This window comes from Tympanuchus pallidicinctus, unplaced genomic scaffold (assembly GCF_026119805.1).
Source record: "Tympanuchus pallidicinctus isolate F22 unplaced genomic scaffold, pur_lepc_1.0 scaffold22, whole genome shotgun sequence".
In the NCBI taxonomy this organism is placed as follows: domain Eukaryota; kingdom Metazoa; phylum Chordata; class Aves; order Galliformes; family Phasianidae; genus Tympanuchus; species Tympanuchus pallidicinctus.
Genome location: NW_026294739.1, coordinates 14202910 through 14224933, shown reverse-complemented (window position 1 = coordinate 14224933; position 22024 = coordinate 14202910). Strand labels below are relative to the sequence as shown.

The 22024-nt window shown below is 50.7% G+C and overlaps 1 protein-coding gene across 2 annotated transcripts; it reads right to left on the bottom strand.

Annotated features, from left to right (window-relative positions):
- TFRC (transferrin receptor) lies at positions 1–14236 on the bottom strand. 2 transcript variants are annotated; one of them, XM_052686912.1, is made up of 19 exons: positions 14168–14236; positions 12555–12625; positions 11217–11395; positions 10387–10609; positions 10076–10219; positions 9546–9642; positions 9050–9172; positions 8255–8350; positions 7962–8101; positions 7514–7683; positions 7150–7269; positions 6447–6532; positions 6257–6320; positions 5800–5867; positions 5400–5467; positions 4920–5001; positions 3836–4057; positions 3188–3328; positions 1–2934 (listed from the first exon to the last, which is right to left on the bottom strand). In XM_052686912.1, exons 1-19 carry the CDS (start codon positions 14234–14236, stop codon positions 2692–2694), a joined length of 2406 nt encoding a protein of 801 aa, XP_052542872.1. In that variant the 3' UTR covers positions 1–2691. The 2 variants fall into 2 exon arrangements, with proteins under 2 accessions (XP_052542872.1, XP_052542871.1); XM_052686911.1 differs by lacking the exon at positions 14168–14236 and having other exon boundaries at positions 11217–11430; positions 12555–13357.
- Between the last annotated feature and the right edge of the window lie 7788 nt (positions 14237–22024).

Below are 22024 nucleotides of genomic sequence, written 5' to 3'. Positions count from 1 at the left end.
TTGAATCTTTCAGAAGTTTTATTGAAGCAGACAGCAGGTAACCTCGATACAGACAGTAACACCCCACACCAAGTCAGACACAAGCCCCACCACAGCAGCAGGCACGGCTGTGCTGGCTCCTGTCTCTCCAGGTTTCATCTTTCTCTGCTGGTCACAAAGCACACACTTAAGTCTGACATCAAGATGCATGCAAGTGCTACAGCAAGGAGTCACAGACAGCAAGCTCTTAAATGCCATCTGGAGAAGTGTCACTAGGAAACAGCTACATAGGGTTGTGCACATGCCTCAGAGACAGCAGGGCAGTTAGGGATGAGCACTGGGACTCGCACCTGGACAGCAGGCTTCCAGCTTCCGATGAATGCAAACAGAGCCCCTCCGTTCACACGGGCTGAGCTCACTGCACAAGCAGTGGGCACCTGTGCCCGACCTTTGTGGAGGATGGAGTCTCTCACCCAACTGCACATCCTTCAGGCGTTACTGCTGGGCCTCAGGTAACACTCGATTTAAATTATCATGATTTTTAACACAATTTTATTTTTTTTTTCCTAAACAAAGTACACAGCTAGATGCTGCCTGACACCTTCCTCCTGGCAATCTGCAGATGTCAAACATCAACAGTGCTCAGCATCGGGTCAGGGAGCAGTGCAGCACCACGAGGAAGGTGTTTCTCCCAAAAGCACCCAAAAGGAATGACTAAGGTTTCCAGCAACACCCAGGACAGAAGCAAGCAGCCTCTCCAGGCGTGCACCCCAGCATCAACCAAAGCAGGCAGAGTTCTCTGTATTAGTACACACACCCAAAGCAGCAGCCTGAGCCCTCCAGCCAGCAGTCAGCCCCAACCCCTACATTCACCTTGAGTTCATCATGTCTTTGTGACCGGTTTGAAGGAAGTTTACAACAGCACAGAACACACAAACTACTGCTAACTACTCTACCTTTCACTAACATCCCAGCCCCAGTCTTGTTACTTGGGGCAAGAAGCAACTTCACAACAGCACAGCTATTAGAACGAGTTCAGCCTACAGAGGAGTCTACAGAAGTACGGAACAGATTGAAGTTCGTATTTTCATCACCACAGGAGAGTGGAAAAAAAAAATAGGACTGCAGGAAGTTGATCCATGTTAGATACTAACCATCAAGCTTTGCAGATGACATTTCATGATAAGCATAAAACAATTATGGGAAACACTGTCCCCGATAATTACGTACACCCATAGTGCAACATATGGAGGTCACTGCCTCCGATATAACACTGTGGTAGGCAAAAACTACCTTGTTCTTTACACATTATGGAAGACACTGCCCCCGATAATGTCAGTTAGGTTTCATGATACATAAGGTACTGGAAGTCTGCAGGAAGCTGCCATTGCCAATAGGGCCAATGCCCAATCCAAGGGATGAGTTTGTGTGCAGCGCCATGGATGGGGTGAGCGCTGCACAGCGAGCCCTGCTCAGGGTGCTCTGCCCCTCCATGGAGCAGTGCCACCACACGAGCACAAGGCTTCCAGAAACAGGGAAGAGGAGTCCTAAGCCCACAGAGCGGCACAAGACACCTCAGGGAGCCAAAATTTCCAAATTTTGAGTTGCTTTCCAGCATTTCAAGGATCATTTGCAAGTGCAACCCAGAGACTTGCTACCAGGTTTAAAAACAAAATTTAGGAGGGGGGCTTGTTTGGATTGTTTTAAATGCAAAGTTCCAGTATCATGTTTGATTGTAATAGCAGATGCTGCTTTATTCAAAAACGACAGTATAACTGTCATAATTATGGAAGGCACTGCTTCCGATAATTATCTTCTATAAAAAAACCCACGCACCATTTATAGTGAACACTGTCACTGATAAATAAATAAACAAATAAATATCTCAGTGTCAAACAAGAGCCATCCTGCAAAATGGCATCAGCCAAACAGAGTTTGGCCAGCAAGAGACTCTGCTTTGCAAAAGGCCCCAGCACAGCAAGGTCTGAAGTGCCAGCCCAGAGCTGGCTCTCAATGACTCTATTCTATGATTCTAATGCTGCAGGACTCGTGGAGGTGCCAGCTAGGAACACAAAAGGGGGACACAACAGTCTTTGGGTTATCTTTCCTGGGTATTGAGGCCTGCCCTTGTAGCAGCAAGCCTCCAAGATGTCATTGGAGCCCTGCTGCTGAGTAAAGGCAGGCCGGGCACTTCAGAGCTTGCTGATAACCCAGCACTTACAGGCTGCTGTTTTTAATTCTTCAACCATAGGTTTGTGCCTGCAGCTCACTGGCCAGAGAAGAGATCCTTACTGTGTCAGAGGAATCCATTCCCTGCCCTGTCACTACATTTAGGAGGCCAACAACAAAAGAATTTTAGATAGACACAGTACCTTCCCACTCAAGGTACTGGTTCAGGATTCCCTTGTGCTGTTAGCTCTCAAGTACACCAGAGAGCAAACCCCACAAGCAGCAGCAGGTGACAAGTTTGATTGCGGTCAGAGATATCATCATAATTTTAGTACCTGCTTTAGAACTGCCTCATATGAATTTGTGTGAGATTTAAATTTTACGCTCAACTTTGGTCAAGAAAAGATTTGTTACCAAAAAAAAAAAAACCACCAAAAAAAAAAAACCCAAAATCCACCAAACTAAAACCCTCTACAGAAAAATAACGCCATGGTAGGGAGCGGGTTTCCCTAACCCTGTACCTTAACCAGGTGTTTGCAGTGCCTAGAATTCATTGTCAGTATCCCAGATATCACCTCCCAAGGCGTTAGCAGCCCCTTTAATGGTCCACGTTGCTAGGGCCAGCTGCTCCTTCAGCAAGTTCAGATCCACCTCGCTCTTGCCAGTTTTCAGCAGCTGCAGATGCTCCACCAGACTCTGCAGAGTGTGGGTGCCTCTGCCGAAGAAGACGTGGCGAAAGGGAACATCTTTTGGTGAGAGATATGGTGACAAGAAGTCATACTCCACCTGGAACAGAGATGCAAACTCTGTTATACTTTCACCTCCCAAGCTTTTCTTTTCTGATCTGCCCCATCACCAGCCCTCCAGCATCAGCACCCAGCCCTTCCCTACAGCAGCTCTGCCAGGGCCAGATCCTGACAGCAAGCACAGAAGTCAGTCACGTTAACATTTAGCACAGCACCTGCAGCTTCCAAGCACAAAGCCCATCCTGGCCAGCCCTCACCTCGTAAGGAAAGGCAAGCCAGCTGCAGACACCTACCTTCATGATCCTGTCATTCAGGGCTCTGCGGATGACCTTGTTCTCCCTGTCACTGTTTGCAATGTCTCTTCTCAGTGCATCTGCAGCTCGCTGGAAGTCACCACGGGCAAAAAACAGCCAGTCCAAGGTCAACCCCAGCTCCTGTGAGGGAGGAGCTGTTAGCAAACCTGATTTTCTTCTTTTGCAGCTCTCTTACCAAGAATTTTTTTTTTTTTTTTGCCAGTTTAATTAAGTAGCAGAGCGAGTTCCTGGCAGTCTTTTCTGAGGTCACTGAGCACAGCTTATGCCTCTCCCCACCCACAGTTTCTTGTACTGTTTCAGCAGAGGTGCAAACGAGATGCGAAGCTGCACTGTGCTGTGGATGATGTCCAGGCTAGAAAACATAGCACCCACATCCACCACATCCTCCACCACAGCAACGTCAGATAGATCTGCCTGCCACAGATCTGCCTACACAGCAGTACTGCCTGTACTGCTTTTTAAGGAGTTGTTGTTTTTTTTTTTTTTTCCCCTCAAATCACATCTTGTAACACTTGTATCCAGATGAGGAAGACGTCCACCCAACTGCAGCTAACAGTTCTGGAGTACTGTTAACGCCTGTCCTCAGAACAGCCTTCAGGGATTCAACGCACTCAGCACCCTTCTTACCTGCACATCCTTAACGTAAGGCAAAAACTTCTCCTGGTATGCCAGTAATTCTTCACCGTATCTCCCAAAGTCCAGGAAGAGCTCGTGATCGTGGGTCAGCCTGAGAGCTACTTGTCCAGCTACTTCTGCAGCAGCACGCAAAAGTGCATCCAGATTGTCAATTTTCCTCAGGTTCTCCAGTGTGTCACCCTTAGTATTCAGGAAACGATATTCCTCATCTTTCTAGAAGAAGGAAGACATTGAAGTCAGACAGAAGTGCTTCGCCAGCTGGGAGTTATCTCCCAGTACATTCCATTTCCTCGTGCCTCTAAGTAGTGAGATTCGGGTTGGAAAAACTTCAAAGCACAGGAGAGGGAACAGACCTTCTACATTTAGTCCCTCACAGCTTCCAGCAATCAGCTCTGTTAGTTTGTTAGCCCATTTCCCTGCAAAGTTGTGAGCAGGCAAACTCCAGCACATATTTTGGTACCTGCTGACAGTACTCTCCAACCCTTCCTGGGCAGAATAATATTAGATGTTTTGGAGGAAGCCTGACACTAGTAAGATCCAAACATTCACAAGCCAAGGAAGCTGTTACCATAAAGGCTCCAAGTTCTACAGCTGGCAGCCTGGCTAAGGCCATTTTTGCAGCAACGATCTACAAAAGCAGATCTGGATAGTCTGTGTTAACACGTGCTCTGGCCAGCTGTGCAGCTTCATACAGCTTCCCCCAAGCACTTTGCTTGCTGAACAGCAGGTTGTAGTGCATCTTCCACTGAAGTAGCAGAAGCCTGACATCTTTTCAGTGTTGTTCATTTCTGCATCATTGACCTTTGAACCTCCAGAACAGTGCTGGTTCCCCCTCCCTATAGGACACAAGCATCCAAGGTGCTCAAAGACACACTACAGGCCACATCCCAGCAGCAGCCTTCAGAACATGTGACCTCTCAGCCTGGGGTCTATGGCAGTACATGTCCTTTCCCAGAGAGGCTCCTACATGCACACTATGCTCAGGACAGCATTCTAGGCTTTGCCATCTTGGAGAGCAATATCCCTCTAGCACTTTCCATGGAGGGAATGCACCATGCAGTTAGACAGTACTTACATTGTAGAAACCAAAAGACACCACTGGGATTCCTGAGTATGCCAGGAAAGGGAATGCTGCATTATCCAAGCCAAGAGGAACACTGCAAGAGACAAGTATTGAGCCATTATCAACTGGTTTAGGCATCCCAGGAAAAAAAAAACTACAAGGCTGGAGCTGAAGCACTGAACCAGCTGGGCTACCCTGTTCAGACCAGACAGATTTTGGCAAGGAGTCCCAGCCAAGTACCAAGGGCTGCTGGTCACTGCTCTTTGTGCAAGGTGGCTCTTGCCCTGCACGAAGAGCATCTGAACTGCCTACAGGCAGCCTGGGGCAGCACTAAGCAGAGCTACTGCTCTGCTCTTCACACTTACCTGACCCCACTGCAACAGGTAAAGCCTGCTCCAGACAGTGGTATGACATTCCAGCACAAAGAGCAGAAGCTGTTCAGTTTGTTCTACAGAAATCTGCTTTCCCAAAGAGCAGGATGGCAATACTTACACTGCTTTTACCCAGTCCGAGCCAACTCTGTCCAAGAGACTTCTTGATCCTTGTGCTGGATCCTTCACCTGCAGAGAGAGATGACAGTCACTGCACTTGTTCTAACCTCTATTTAATTTGCTGTATCTGCCTCAGAACTTGCATAGTTATGCCTATGTCTTCTTCCACACAAACACACCCTATGCAGGACAGCCACTCACCTCCCACCCAACAGTGATATTTACTGATTTCACATTGGAAATAAGTAAACTGCAGAGCCCAGAGCCCAGCTGACAGGGCCCTCCAGAATATTTCAGCCCCTTTATGTGATGCTTCTCCTGAAAGGGTGCCAGCTCTGGCAAGGAAAATAATCCAGCAACTGTAAGTCACACCCAACCAGCTTGAGACCCCTTCAACTCACCCCCTTCATAATTCTCTCCAGCAGCATGTACAGCAAGGGGCTGGCAGAAATCTTGACATGGCTTGCTCCTGGGAAAAAGAAAAAAAAAAAAAAAAAAAAAGGCATTTGACACACTGATAACTACTAGAGCAGCTCAGACTTGCAACTGAGAAAGATCACTTGACCCAGGTGGTAATCTATCTATAGCTTGTTGCCAAGGGCTCCTCAAGATACATAGAGCAAAAATTACTGAGACCTAGAAGTGTCTTCTAGCTCAGGCTGCAGCAACCTCCCTGCTTCAGCTCAGCCAGTGATAAATGGAGTCATTTCAGCTTTCAGCCAAATATCCAACACCACTTTTGACACAGTTGGAGCAGAGTTTCCATTTCCGGAGGCTAATCAATGTCTGTCAAACTATTCTAGTCCTACTTGATTTCAAGGGGAAAAAAAAAAAAAAAAAAAAAGAGTGGCAAATTACCCAGGACTGCAGCATCCAAGTTGATGTAAGTGAAAGCTTTGGCATGCAGCATGGCAGAGTACCCCTAGAACAAAACAAATACTGTAAGACAAGCAGTAACGGTATAACACCAGGGCATTTAATTAATAAAAAATAATCAGAAATGATGACTGAGCAGTCATCAAACAGAAGTCCATCAAAGAAACTGTACCTCCAGCCATTCAGTAGCACCCACAGCTCCGTAGTCTCCTGCACTCCAGCTAGCAAAGATGATGCTTCGCCTCGGTTTGTAGCCCTCTGCAAAGACAGAGATGGAGATCTTCAGCCTTCCTCACTGGAGATGTAGCAGCACTCAAGGCCTGGGCTGATCAATCACCTGCTGCTCAGGCAGAGCTTAAGCATTCTGGCTGTCACAGAAAAATGTGCACACTAATGGCAGCAAGCATATCCTTTTCCCAGCCTTCCTCCAAATCCTCCATGCTGCAGAACTGCATAGCAAAGCCATACTCACTGTATTTGCCCTCCTTTCTTTAGCTGCCTGAGCTCAGAATTAATGCTGGGGATGAGAGCACTTGCAGTAAGTGCCATCATGCAACCCCCACCCCTCCATCTGGTAAACTATTGAAACATTTTTCACCTTCAGGCCTGGCTGTACAATAGACAGTTCAAATTTGAGGCTTGTAGTGCATGCTATACAAGGATATTCTTGCATTCAAGCCACACCAGATAAAGCAGGTGATCTTGGAAGCAAGTGCTCACTGCAGACAAGTTGTCAGTATCAGACAAGAAACAGCCTTTCAGAAGCCTTCCTGATTCCCTACACGTTTCTTATAGGATTATTTTGTAACTGGACTCTCCAGTACTAACAAACGTAGAGCTAAGCCAGTATCATGCTTTAGTACACAAGTATTTACCATTTTTCACTATGTCTGAGATCACACGGGCAAGTTCCAACAATATAGCAGTTCCAGTGCCAGCTTTAGCCACTCCTGGGCCCCAGGAATCTCTCTGGGCTCCAATCACAACATACCGATCTAGAAAGGAGACATCAAGATTTGAGGTTCAAGCTTCACTTTGCAAGCACTATCAGAGAGTCAGCTTTGAGTTACTGTGCCAGGAGCTACATACAGAGTCTAACCTCTGTATGAGGTGCATTCCTTTCATTTAGCCTTTCCCTGGCAGCACAGTTCAGTTTTACACTTAATCCCTAAAGAAAGGCTGTGGTTCTAACTGAAGGAAGTTCCCCTCGAGCCTGAGCCACAACGTAGTTGCTATTACCTGGTTCTTCAGATCCTTGGATAGCACCAAAGATGTTCAGAATCTTCCTGTCTTTCATGGAATTGTTCACATCCATTTTCACCATTATCTTGCTGTCCTGCTTTGTTGTCACCTTACAGGAATGCATCCCACCTTTCCAACCTTCAGAGCATGAGTCTCCATCCATTTTGCTGAGGAAAGAGACCCCATTCAAACTCATTACCCAGCTCTGGTCTCATTTAGTTACATGATATCAGGATAGCTATGTGATACCATTTACTATCCAGCTATCCTGTTTTTAAGCTACAAGATATAGACACAAGCAACATTTTTCCAGCCAGCCCCAGTAAGTGCTTCCTGTGATACACAGCAGAGACCAGCAGGGAGCTCTCTGGGCTCGTAATACCTCATCACCAACCTTAACCCCTGCAACAGAGACACCAGCACACAAGCCAGAAGAGACCATTACCTGAACAGCTTGGTTGCTGCACTGCTGGAGATGGTCTGAACAGCAATGTGGGGTAGTCCTGAAGATTCAACTGGTGGAAACTGTGTGTGGTTGAACGAAGGGAAGCCTGGGGTGTAAGGGTCTCCAGTTCCAAGGTGGGCCTGTGAAAAGCAAGAAGCTCCTCAGGTCTCAGAAGAGACCAACTATACAAGGGCACAAAGTGCTGCTCGAGCTAGAAGGACAGATACAGTTTGCAGCTCATAGGGAAAAAAATTCCTCAGAGTAACAAACAGGAAAGCCAATCGCATACTCACATGCCCAAATGGGATAAGGGTCCCTGCTACCCCATACTTGAGTGAATCCACATACATGAGGACTCCAATTGCTCCTGCCTCTTTGGCATTTGCGACCTGAAGGGTAAAACAGCATTAGCTGCACATTTGCAGTCATCGAAGTGCTTCTCAGCTCTGTGTCTATGACACAGTGACACATGCTGGGCAGAGTCCTACAGCCCTGCCTCCCCACAAATATCCATCTGAAGAGCAGTTCTGGGGCAGGCCTAAAACAGGCCTGCGTACAGAAGGACTTGGATCTTTTATAGACTGCTTGCATGTTACCTCCTACAGAGCAAACATTACAGCAATACATGTGGCAACAGACTGGGAAGGCAGTGCCAACACTTGGTGCAGATGAAGGCTTAGAAAAGAGCCAAGTGAGACACTGCAGCAGCAAGAGGTGTTCTGGAGACAAGGCTGTCCTGCTTCTAACAGCCCTATTACTGCTGCATCTAGCAATAACAGCCAACACTGCACCCTGCCATCCTCCAAACTGCCTACTTCTCCCTGTTTTTCCCAAATGCTTGGCCATCCCAGTCAGGCTGCCAGAGGCTAAGAACACTGGCCCCATAAATGGTAACCAGCTCCTTTCAATCTGTGTCCAGACCTGCATGTGGAAGCTTGGAGAAAACAAGCAAGACCAGACCTGCTGAACAAGTTTACCTATGAGTTCTAAAAACTTGAACTGAGGTAGAGAGGTGTGACTAAAAAAAAAAAAAAAAAAACACAACAAAAGACCATGTTTGGCCAGGCTTTAGGGCACACAGTGTTTACCTTCTCGGCAAGTGTTATTTTTCCAGCTCTGACAATGACTATGGTTCCATTCAGTGTAGTCACTGACTTTTGTATTGTCTCAATATCTCTTTTCAGTCCATAGTTCACATAGACAGGTTTGCCCTAGAACAGAAACACTGTTATAAACACAGTAGTCCTATACTGGTAAGACAGTTGAAGCGGCCTACAAAGCTGTGGAGCCTGGAACACATCAGTCTGCCATTAACAGAAAGCAGTTCAACCTCAGCAATGTAAACTCCAATCACATGCAACACGCCTGCTGGAGCAGAATCTCTGTCAAAGTTCCTGGGCTGGAAGAGAAATTTAGACTGTATCTTGCTGAAGGAAGAAAACTGTGTGCCCATTGCTCACCCCCTCCCCACCAGTTCTCTAACTGGGGAGGCCTTTATATAGTGCGTATTCTGAGGCGAGCTATTTCAGACATCACCATCTGACAAGCATGCACAAATCTCCCAATTTTCCTGAAGTCACTTACAGAAAAAGAGCCACTCTCACTGTATGCCACATATGCATCAGGACTCTCCAAACTCTCCTCGTAACCACTGATCAACACGGACACTTTGTTCTTGGTGCTGTTAGAAATTAGGAGACAGTGTTACATTCTTTCACAGGCTGAATATTTAGATATCTCACATATTTCTGTAATTCTTGTAATACTAAGTCAATCTAAGCCTGAAATAGGAAGACTCACCCCAGAACTTCCCCAAAACGATTTCTGAGATTGTTCAGATACATCAACGAAGGCTAAATTCTACAACAAGAAACAGTCTGTGCTTCTAGATCTCTTACTGGTTCCTTCAGAAGAGCACACTGAATTCCCCTCACATGAAGGGGCAGGAAGCCTTGTGGATGTGAGCTGCCAGCCAACACAATGGCTTGCCTAGATAAGGTCTGCTTTAGAGAGGTGTAACTGGCTCACAATTTCAGCAGAAATTCTGTGTTTACTCAGGGCTATGGAGATCCATGCTATGTATAAGAAAGATCTGCACTTCTTTGTTAACATACCTGCCTCTGACTTGCAACTTAATATAGTGTTCATCATTCCACACTTTATCCAAGAAGAAGCTGTTGAATTGATCATGAATGTAGGTGGCCATGTTTGAATCTTCAGCCTCACCAGCCTCAAAGGAGTCCAAGCCTGCCCTTTGCCTGCAGGGAACATACACATGGCTTAGGCCACAGCACCAGGTTGCATTAAAGCACCCCAGTCTACACAGTCAAGTCAGACGAGTCACTTAAAACCAACATGCCTCCCTATACCATTAAGACCCTTGTTCTCTCCCACAGCTTTAAGTTATGCTTTCTGGAACTGTTACCTCAAGCGGTCTCCAAGGTTCTTGGCTGACAGCTTATCTGACAGCATGGCTTTTAGTTGAGGCCAGTAGATGACAGGTGGTCCTTGAATCTCTTCTTCCACAGTTTCATCACCATCCACCAGGTAAGATGCAGTAGGAGTTATCTCACACCTGCCACTTCCATCTTGACAAGTGGCAGCCAGCTGCATTCGTCCACGATAACTCAAGTAGCCAATGAGAAACCCTGCAGAGAATACAGATTCCTTTGAGTGTCAAAAAGACAACCATACCAACTCCACATCATACCATGTACTCACAGCAGCTTGACAGTTAAGTTGCATCTCTGTTCTCACACCATTTTTAACAAGCTGGTGTACCCAGGGACACACAGGAATAGCATCCTGACATTTTGCTCGAGTTGGCACATTTGAAAGTACAATGCAGATGTGATCTTGTGCTTGGCAGAGTCCCCCCAGCACCACTCAGAGAGAAGAATGTTTACTTTAGGTTGGCAGCAGAGTTAAAACCTTTTGAAAGATCAGCATGGATATTCATCCACATGTCTAGAGAAGCATTAGGAGCTGGTCAAGGGAAAACTACAGCCCTTGCCACAGCCACCCGTTTGTTCTTTAGTTAAGGCACAGTCTCACTGTCAAGCTTCACACTTCTTTGTTTCAATTTTATGTTACAAGTCTGAGCTAGGCATTCTAAAGAGTGAGTGAAAAGAAGCTGCAGCCTGGATTGAGGCTCTTTAATCACCTCCCAAAACACTACAAACTCTAATGTTAACAGCCATGGAGAGGTTCAGTACTACAGTCCACTTCTTGCAGTTGCTTCCCACCCCTCCTTACCAATCAAAAGGAGGAGAACAGCTGCAATGACTACGAAGCAGAGTTTCTTGCCATTTGTCTGTGGCTGAGCAATACTGTCATGCATGTGCTCTGGCCTTTCAATGTCCACTCCTTCCTCATCATCAGCAGACAGCTTCATCTCCACGTGGCTGTTGTCTCCATCCGTTTGCCTGGCAATGCTGAAACGTGTGTACGACATCGGCTCGGCACTGAACTGTTGAAAGACAGTCATATCATGGAAAAGAGTTTGCTACACCAGCCTACAGGCAGCTGCACCCATGTTCAAACTAAATCCAGGTCTCCCACCTAAAATTATGCTAGCATAGCCCAAGCCTGGCTGTCAGTAAGTCACGCTGGCTGCTCTGAACAGACACAGGCAGACTAACATCCATACAGGGTCTGATTCCACCTTGGACTCTGTTACAGATACAACACAGAAAACAGCACTGACATTTCCCATGTGACCCCATGGCAATGGCTGGCAGGATTTCCTGGCCTTAATCAGCAATGCTCTGCTCTAACCTGAAAGCGTGCAACCTGCACAGAAGGGAACTCTGATCCGAACAGAAGAAAGGGAAGGCAACCCCTCCACTGCTGTGCCTTTGAGCCACGTTCACTTTGATGCAAGTAGTTTCATCCTGGGTCTATATAACCTTACAGTAAATTGCCCCAGGCTGTTTTTAAATTAAACTTTCAATGAATATTATGAGAGCTATGCTGAAAAGAGATACCCAGGGGAATCACAGAACGGTTTGGGTTGGAAGGCACCTTTCAGATCATCCAGTTCCAACCCCCTGCCTTGGGGAGCTCTGTTGGCTCACATCAATCTTTCCACCCACCAGAACACTCAAGACCTTCTCTGCAGGGTCACTTCAGTTCTTCCCCCAGTCCATACATACATCTAGGACTGCACCTTGCACTTGGACCTGCTGAATCTCACTAGGTTCTCATGGGCTCACCTTACAAGCTTGTCCATGTCCCTGAGGTCCTCATGTCACAAAGGCTAAGCTTACAGTAGAATTCACCTTCCCCTCCCCATTTACCCTCCCAAAGTAACATAACAGAACACAGTTGTCCTGATAGGAATACAATCAGCTTCCTCAGCAGTACTTCCTCCTGGGATATTGTTCAAAGCTCACCCCCCTAGTTTATCTCCTTTTTTCAGCTTCCTGAAAGACCCAAGACACCAGAGCAGTTAACGATAACCCCACCATATTGAGCAGCTCACACCACCTTATCACAGCCAGTTAGCTACAGGGAAGCCGGTCTCACAGCTCACACAGGAGCACCTAACACTACCTATCTCTTGATAAACGGCACAGGGGGGGAATGCCTTACCAAGTTAGACAGTGCTGCTCTGGCATGATCCATTGCCTTCCGGAGGAGTACTCACCAACTTGACCGAAGGCCTAGAAATTCAGAGCACAACAAATCAACTCTGGCTGTTCCCCTACCACCACGAAAGATGCCCAAGATCCAAGTCAATAGAGGAATGCACATGCATGCTTCTATCTATGCCACAGTGTTGATTAACCGACAACAAACTTGCCCGTTAACCCTGGATGCAACCAGCAAGTTCACGTATTCACAGCAACTCTTTTCACGGAGCCCTAATGGCAGCAGGGAGTGCAGCTTGAAAGCCAAGGGTCTTGCCTATTGCAGGACCATCTCCACTTAGAAAGGGGTCACAGGAGGTAGCGCTGTGACAACAGACACCACGCACCTCAGTCTATCGGGGTCTGGCTGAAAAGCAGGCGGAGACGAGCATCTGGCTGGCAGCAGGGGCAGCACAGCACCCTACACCTAAGCAGCACAAGTTTTCAGTCCCTAGGAGCACTTCTAATAGGAAGATATCTCCTAGGTGACCAGGTTCTTCCCAGTGTTATAAAGGCAACCTCTGCTTTGATCAGCCGAGAGCAGCCACCCAAAACCGCCGTTACTTTCATAGCCTGGATTTTTCTACACGGTAAGTGCTGCAACCAGAACTGCTTTGGTTCATCTTCCTCGGTGCTTCAGCACTCCTCCCTTGGACAGCTGTGGGCAGAAGCTCCGTGCGGTACTGACTGGACAGCGTGGGTCGGGACCACCCAGCTCACGCAACGCCCCTAAGCAGCGCTCTGAGAAGCCGCTTCGGGCTGATCCCTATGGGCAGGGCATTGAAACTGGTCTTTAGGCACACACAGATTACCTTTACACCTGGGAGCCGCGCAACACAAGCCGATTGTTTCGGGCAGAGAAGATCAAAGGTTAATAATAACGGCCGGGACTCGTTCCACCCTTCACTTATAACCGGGGCACGTGCGGGCGGAGCTGCAAGCAGCTGGTAGCGGCTGCAAGCGACAGCCAGAGGGTAAGAGTCCAGCAGGCCGTGCCTCCCCACGGGAAAGCGTGTGCGTGGGGAGGGCCGGGACTCGCAGCAGCAGCACCCGCAGCCGGGGGAGCACGAGGGGCGCACGTGGCGCGGGGACGCAGCCGCTGACTCAACCTCCGCGCAGCTCTCATAGCAAAACCCGCAGAGACAATGAGCAGAAGGCGGGCCCCGCGTTCCGGGCAAGGATGGGAAAGGTGGGGAAAGCAAAAACCGCCCTGCACCCCCAAAATGCAGCAGGGGGAGAAATAAAAAAAAAAAAAAAAAATTAAAAGGGGTAAGAAAAAAAAAAAAGGTTGGATTCAGAGAAAGGCGGGCGGTGCCGGGGCTCGGCCCGGCTGGGGGCCGCGCGATAAGGCCGTGCCGATACGCCGCCCGCCGCGGGCACGTCGCCCCGCGGGCACCTCAAGGTCAGCGCAGCCGCGTGCGAACGGCCCCCACCCCCAGCCCGCTGCAGGCCGCCCCGCGCTCAGCCCCGCACCTGAGCGCGGCTCAGCTCGCTGTCTCGCTCGCCCCCGCTCCTCCCTCCCACCCAGCCCTGCCCGCGCCCCGCCGCTCGCTCACCCGCCCGCCGCTCCCGCACCTCCGCCGCCCCCTCCGCTCGCCGCGCAGCGGCACGACTGCCGTTCCCTGCGCCCTCCGCGCCGATCATTCTGGGCAGGCCCCGCCCCGCCCCAATGCCCCGCTCTCATTGGCTCTCCGGGCGCGCAACCGCCGTCAGACGGCGCCGCTCCGCTGCCGCCCGGCTGTCTTCGTGCGTCGGCGGCCCATTGAGTCGCTCGGTGGCGCGGTCAGGATGGAGCGGCGCACGTTTGTCACCGCTGCTCCCACAGAATGTGACGGGCTATCAGTAGGAAGGTTCAACCTCTGCCGCCGTACCGCTGTGGGTCAACAGCACAGCACAGGAGGCATTACATTTGGAGCAGCCCTGGTGCTTGTCTCCCTGTATGGTTGCCTCCTAGGGGAGCACCAGGCACGGACCTTCAGGCCTGTGCGTGTCCAGGGCTGCGTTTGTGGATGTGAATGAACAAAGGCAGCCTTCCACGCGGTGCTACCTGGCATTGCTGTGCCGTTACAATGGCACCGTGCTGTGCTCACAGGAGCACAGCAGGACGAGTGTTCTGTACAGCTCTGAGCAGCCAGCCCTCACCCCAGCCCTCATCCCTGCTTTCACCCCAGCCTTTGTCTCGGCCCTCCCTGGGGCAACTCTGGCCTCTGAAAGAGGGCAGGAGCAGAGATGTGTGGTTCTAAGGAGAAGTACAGCGTAGTGGCATGAAGGTGAAAGTAGTAAATGATGTATGGAGTGTGTTTATGGAACCCATAAAGCACCTCTGTCTTAGGTAAGCCTATCCTCAGCTGGCAGTGCAGTGCCAGGCTGGGGCTCAGGGGGTGGTGAAGACAATAACTGTGGGCAATGAAGATCTGCAGCAAACAAAGGCAGTGCAAACAGAGCATTCAGGAAAGTACAAACTGGGTCAAGGTCAAGCTGTTGATGGGGAGCAACAGGAGAGATGCAGTGACCTTCACATTTTGCATTGACCATCACTGAGCCTCTGAGCATTGCCCATGGTCACGGGAGGCCCCAGAGCCTCCTCTGCCTTCTCCATGCTCGGGTGTGGGTGAAGGTCACGGCCCCCAGCTTCTGCCCATCACTCAGAGCAGTGCCAGATCTGCACTCTGCTTCACGGTTTTGCTGTGCACACACTCAGCAGCGCTCTGCTCATTTTTCCCTTGCTCGTTAAAGCGGGTAGGGATGGATTATTGCCTCCAATCTGCTCCTGCAAAAGAAAGATGGGAGCATAAATTTGGTCCTTTGGCAGAACACATGATTGCAAAGAGGATTATGTTTCATGAAAAGAAATACATTCCTATGCTGATAAAGGGGGGGATTAGCCAGGTCAGAAACTCGATTCGGCTGTTGGGAGAGAGGCCTCCTGCATATCAGCAGCTGGGAGCACTGGTGGGATGTGCCAGCTCTGAACAGCTGTGGCCCCAGCTCTGGCTTTGGGGCTCATGCTCCTGGAGAGCTGGGTGCTGCAGCTGTACCACTGCTGGACATGGGTGGGCATTGCCCTCCTTGGTGCCCTGGGCAGCCAACAGTGCAGGAGGGTGCAGAAAGGGGATGGATGGATCCTCTGGGGGAGCTTCAGGTTGGATATTAGGAATGTTTATTCCTAATTCCTAATTCCTGGTGCACTGGCACAGCTGCCCAGGGAGGTGTTGGGGTCATCATCCCTGGAGATGTTCAAGAACATCAAGTGGAGATGTGGCACTTCAGGACGCGCTACCATGGGAATGGGTCAACAGTTGGACTAAATGATCGTCGTGGTCATTTCCAACCCCAGTGATGCTGTGATTGCACAAAGGCCTGCTAAGAAGAAGGTGCTTTCCTTCTGCTTTGTTCCAAGCAGGCTTATGTGCAACCCACTAAAACCACACGACGTCTCAGTTCCCTGTTTGTAAAACCTACAACAGGGCTTTCCAGTCCATTCCCTGGCAGTGCTGCTGTGTTCAGCACTCAGTACACAGTGCACACACCAACACAGCTTTGGGAGATCTCACAGGAGCGATGCTGAAAAGCAGTCACAGATTTCTGTCTCTCCATCAGCCACTGTCTCTGTTTCAGAGCTGTTGCCATGCACTGTGCTGTGCCAGCCCCAGCTCTCCACAACACATGTTCACCACAGGTGTTTTCTGTTCTCTCTCACAGTATCTTAGGGCGTGTGCTCAGCAGTTCCCCATTTCCACACCTGTTAGGAAAAGAAATTAAACTAACTCTTCAGAAACAGATATTTTTGCACCACAGCTAGCGTTGGCGGTGCTGTACCCCAAAATGTTGTGTTCTTCAGATGCAGCGTGGTGCACGAAAGCAGTTCAACCTCTTTTACATTGTGTTTGCTGCAGGCTGGAAGTCCTGGTGCCAGCTTCTATTGAGGCATTCCTTCTCATGGCAACTTGGCCCTGGTGTTTTTAGATCACAGAATCATAGCATCACAGCATGGTTAGGCTGGAAAGTACCTTAAAGCCCACCCAGTCCCAACACTCTGCCTCCCACCAGCTTAGTTTGTCCAGGGCCCACCCAACCTGGCAGATGGGGCACCCACAGCTCTCTGGGCTGCAGTGCCAGCGCCTCACCACCCTCTGAACAGATGTTTGTTTCTGTGTTCTCTGAGCTCCTGAGGAGCTCGTGCACCCCCTGACTTGGGCTCAAGTGACCTCTGTTCCTTCATTCGTCAACCCCATGATGTGACCTTGTCCTTCATCTTGGAACATGAGACCAAACAGAGCAAAGATACAGTTTCACTTCTGTGTTATGGAGTGGCTGACACTTATGTGACCAGCAGCACTTTGTAAGTTTTGGTCATTAGTTAAAAACAGAGGGAAAACAAAAGCCCGGAGATAAACAGCAAAGGAAAACACACAGCCAGGAAAAAGCCCTGGAGGGTGTGGAGGCACGGCAGGTAGCACTGCGTCTTCCCTTTGAGATAACCCTTGTCCCCGTGTCCTTCCCCGGGAAGCACCTGGGTCCTGCCCAGCTCCTTGTCCTCAGCTGGCCCAAGGAGCTGCGGAGATGAGAGGAGGCTCTGGCCAAGGACGCTGTGCTCTGGGACTCACACAAACATGCAGACCCTATTTCAGGGACTTCTGTCTTCCCACAGGACCCCAAGCCCTCCAGCAGCTGCATCAGGAGGGAAGCAGGGATGGAGGTTCTTGCTACAGCAGCGCTTCTTGCTGGAGGCCAGCACAGACGGTCAGGGGAGAGGCTCCAGCTTGTACCATGTCCCAGCAGGTTTAAAGCAACCTGCATCTTTCACCTGGGCTTCCTTGCTTGCAAACATTGTTTTTTGCTGGGACATCAACTTTCTACAGCCCCGGGGATCCCTCTGTGCTCCTTGCACAGTGGGAGTGACCCTGCCTGCAGGGAGAATGGGGGCTGTTGTCTGTGCTCAGAGCACACATGGAGATGGGGCCGCTGGCAAAGACCAAGGCCTGGGAGATGTTCCCTGCTTTGGGATCTGGGAAGCTGTGGTGACTTGGTGGCAGCACACCTTGCCCACCTGACTCAGGACAGCCAAGACAAACAGCTGTCCCTGTGCTCCAAGCAAACCATTCACTGTACTGCTCCCAGGCACCAGTTATGGCTTTTGGCAAGATGCTGGCCCTTCCCAAGGGGACAGTGGCAGCATGAGAACAAATCTCCAGCATGCACGGGGCTGATACTGCTTTCACCAACGAACAGCACTCAGTGGGCAGCAGGGCTGGCAAGAGATGGGGCAGGAGCCGTTGGCAATCCAAAGCCCTCTGTGCTGTGGGGTCAGTGTGGTTACAGTCCCACTATCTATGGGGCTGCACCTGGCCCCGATAGTGAGCCTGGCTGCACTTATCTACTGCCTGGGAGTGCCTGAGCCAGGCAGCAGCAGGGGGCTGTGGGGCTGGGGACCGGCACACAAACAAGCTCAGGATGTAAGCACAATAGGCACAGAAGCTGGGGGATGCATCAAAGCAGCTCTGCTCTTGAGTTCTGCGTGTTTGATCGCACCCCTGGGCCTGGCTCCTGCTGCTCTGGGGGCTGGAGGTGGGAAGTGGAAAGGGAAAAGGCGACGAGGAGAAGGCGGGCATTGGGCTGGGATACAGCTCAGAGGGTCCTCAGCCCCACATCGTGGGAACCTCACGAGTTCCCTTGGCCCCTCTTTGTTCTGTTCCTCGCTCATCTGTATCTCAAGTGCAAAACACTGCCTCTCTCTTTCCTGATTCTCTGGGCAGGCATCTCAGACACCTTTCCAAAGTGCTTTCTTTTCACAGGCATTTCCCCTGAATCAGCTGTTTTCTGAATCTGGGAGCTTTTGGAGTTTTCCTTGGCAGACTTTGTGGTTTGAGTCCCTCCAAACCAGGGATGCCACCTATGATCTGTAGTGCTTCCATATGGTGTTGGAGTGTGGGACATGGGGATGGGTCACCCGCAGCAACCAGCTCCCACCTGCCCCCCGTGTCCCTTTATAGGAAGGGGCAAAAGTCCCTCTCTGCTCACTGTAAAAGGGCCTGGGAAGAGGCTGTAAAGCTGGGAGTTTCCCCCTGATTTGCTCTGTGGTGCACAGAGCAGTAGTGCTGCATAACGATAGCAGCAGCCAGAGCTGCTCGGTGGGAACCACCCTCCCAGATAAGGGAGCGTGTTAGCTTTTAGATTAAACTTAACCACCTGTATGTGTGGTTTGGGGGTTTTGAAATGAATTTCTTGGCAGAAGAGGAGCCCAAATTGGGGAAATAAAAACAACAAAGGAGAAGGCAGCACCGTGTCACGCTCTGCAGGGGAAAGTCGTTCCCAGGAGCAGAGTGATGGCTCTGCACCCGGAGCTGCTGCAGCCCATGCACAGCTGGGCCAGGCTGGTGCTTTCCCTGCAGCTTTGTGCAGATTTTTGGTCCCGGTGGCTTTCCTGCTGCTGAAGCCATTGTCAGGGTAATTAACGGAGCAGGTGCGGGCAGCCCTGCAAAATCAGAGGCATTGCTTTGTGCTGTGAGCCGGCTGGAAAGCCTTGCTGCAAGGCAGATTAATCTCTCTGAGCAATGGAAGCAAAGAAAAGAAAGGGTTTTAAACTGGGGTGGGTGTTAGCAGGGAGAAGGAGAACTCTGCCTACTTGTAACTGCCTGTTACTGACAGCTGCAAAACCTGCCCTGGCTGGCAGCCTACCTGCTGCAGCGTGCCAGAGCGTGGCCGAGCAATGGCGCTTAGTGCAGGTTTGTTGCAGGTACACCTGTGGCTTCATTCACAACAACCTGGTGCCTCCAAGCAGAGGTCCTGCAGCGGTGCTGCTTTCCCTGGGTGCACAAAGCACCTCAACGGTAAACCTCAGGCTGGAGAAGAGGCACAGTGCTGGGAAACTGGGTGTGCTGACCTTCTGGTGTGTGCTGCTCTACCTTGCAACAGCCCTGCACCCTGGCACCAGCACCAGCCACGTCCCTGTCTTATGTGCTTCCCTGGGGATGCGCTTGCAGCGGGGCCAGGATGCTGCTTGATGGGGAAGCTGACTTGGCATGGAAAAAAAAAAAATGTTTGTGTTTTTGTCTCAACAGCTAAAAAAACTTCTGAAGGCAATGGAAAAAGGCTCAGCTTGTTTTCAGTGACCAGAGCTGTCCGGTATTTGTTTTGACCTCCTGAGGTTTAGTCATAGAGTCACAGCCATAGAGAAGTGGTCAGCAGGGACCAATCCTTCGGCCCTGCTCAGTCTCAGGACTGGCCTTAGGGCTGTTGTGTGGGTGCAGGCACCTCCCAGCCTCTTTCCCCCCTCCAGCCAGCACTTGTGGATTTTGTTGGGTGTGATCACCCCTGCCTTGAGACTGCCCTGCTTTGCCTGTGCACGTCCCAGCTGCTCAGAGCAGCTGCTTTATTAATTAAGTGATGCCAAACGAGCGTGTGCCGATGTTCATGCAGAGTCACGGTGCCCACGTTGTACACATGCAGTGACAATGTCAGGGCTGGCTGTGTGCTCCCCACTGCTGACCCTTCCATGGGGCGGGATGGGCAGAAGCAGCTCTGCCCTTTCCCAAACACTCTGTGTGTGTGCTGGCTCTTGGAGAGAATATTTGCGGGGATGAGGTGTGCCTTTCTATAAGCCTCAGCCTTTCCACCTGCGAGCTCCTAATAGGAGACAGACGGGTAAGAAAATAAACTCTCGACCAAAAAAAATGCCCCGGAGCCCACGCTTCTACCTCGTCTTTCTCAAAATGCAAACATCAGCAGTGACACGTGATATTTTAGGTGGCCACGAGAGAAAAAAAGCCCCTCTGTTTTCCAACAAGGCGCCTTTCTTCGGGGCTGCCCGCAGGAAACCTCTGGCTCTGCTAGGAGCGAGGAGGAAGCAGAGCCTCGGTGTGTTTGTTGGCTGCAATGCTTCCTTTGGACCCCCACACCGAGCCCCTTTGAAGGTGACAAAGCCCATGCCACGCAGAGCACAGCCCCGCTGGATGCTGGTGTTCTGGGAGGAAAAGCAGACAGAGAGGAGCCCGGAGCTGCTCGGCTGATGGTGGAGGCGGAGAGGTTATCGGGTGCCCCATCTGTGGGGCTGGGTTCAAAAGGAAGGGGTGGCTAGAGCCATCAAAGCTGCTCTGATGGCCTCTGTCCAGCTGCAGAACAGCTCCATCCAGCCCCTGCTCTGCTTCTTCCAGCCACCATGAGCTGCCCTGCCTCCCACCATCCTCCTTGTCTCCCAGCTGGAGACAGTAAAATAGCAGCTCTGAGTGTGTGCTGGGGGCAGCGGGACACCTTTGGGCAAAGCCAGCACGGCCAGGTCCTGGTTCTGGCCCCTGGGGCACTGCTTTGGGAAGCATGATTGTGGCCCCAGTGGGGATGATAACCAGCTTACGGGACACACTGCCTTGGGGCACACCCCTACTGGCTCTCTGCAGCACGTACACGTTGTATAAGAACCTATGTATTATATAAACTCACAGGTACACACACACCTATATGGATATGTGTAGCTTTCCTGCTGCCGAACATCCAGTCTGACACTGGAAGCAGCTTTGGGAAGACACCACTGAGCTGGCGAGGCGTTCACACATTCCATGACTTCATTCATTCCATTGGAGCAGAGCATTGAGATTGCAGCAGAGCCTCGTGTGGTGACCTTGAGGAGCGTGGCCCATGTGAAATGCATCTGAAACTCCAGCCCTGTCCTACGAATAGTGCTTGGCACAGGCTGTCCCCAGGCATTGAAGCAAACGAGCTGCCTCTGCCCTCCTGCCACAGGAATCGCTCCTCATTTTACAAGTGGGGAAACTGAGGCACGGGAGCCCTGTGGGTTTGCAGGGCTTTGGGTTTTGTGTGAGCAGGGTGTGCTCCCCACTGCAAAGCAGGGATGTGTAGTGGGGGTCTGCAGCTCTGCCAGGGGTCCCCACTTCTTGCTCCCTCCAAGCCTATCTCCTGGGGATGTCTCCTCCCGCCCTGCCTGCTGCCTTCCAGGGGCAATCAGGGAGCTGCAGACCACCTTTATCTGTGGCCACCCATGGGCAGGACTCCAAGGGCAGTATCAGCGGTGTGGCTCAGGCCCTGTGGCCCCCACCCCTCTGCACTGAGGCCGGGTATAGGGGCACCCTGACTATTGCACATTGATGCTGTGACCGTTGCACGGTGACTCTTTAGGGCTCAGCACCTCTTGCATCCTTCAACCCCACAGCAGCACGCACTCACCACCTTTGCAGGTGTTTGGGTGTTGCACTGCAAGGCAGACGGTGCAGCGTTTGTGTGCTGCAGGATCCAGCCCCCGTCCTGCTCCAGCCTTCCTCTTCCGGTGGTTTCCTCCCAGCACCCTGGGAAAGCTTTTCCTGTCCCTTTCTCAGTGCTGCAGTCGCCGCACTTTATTTGTTTATCTTGAGCTTTGTCCATCCTCGTGCTTCCAGTGCTTCGTGGGGTGCTGCCGGGACGGTGGCGGGGCTGAGTGGGGAC

What these genes read in the sequence shown, in the direction of transcription:
- TFRC (XM_052686912.1), bottom strand. Translation starts at nt 14,236, where the DNA reads ATGATCGGCGCGGAGGGCGCAGGGAACGGCAGTCGTGCCGCTGCGCGG. An exon ending in AACCTTGGAGACCGCTTGAG is followed by an intron (nt 10,220 to 10,386) that starts GTAACAGTTCCA and finishes TGTTCCCTGCAG; the next exon opens with GCAAAGGGCAGGCTTGGACT. An exon ending in TGTCTTTTGGTTTCTACAAT is followed by an intron (nt 4,058 to 4,919) that starts GTAAGTACTGTC and finishes TCCTTCTTCTAG; the next exon opens with AAAGATGAGGAATATCGTTT.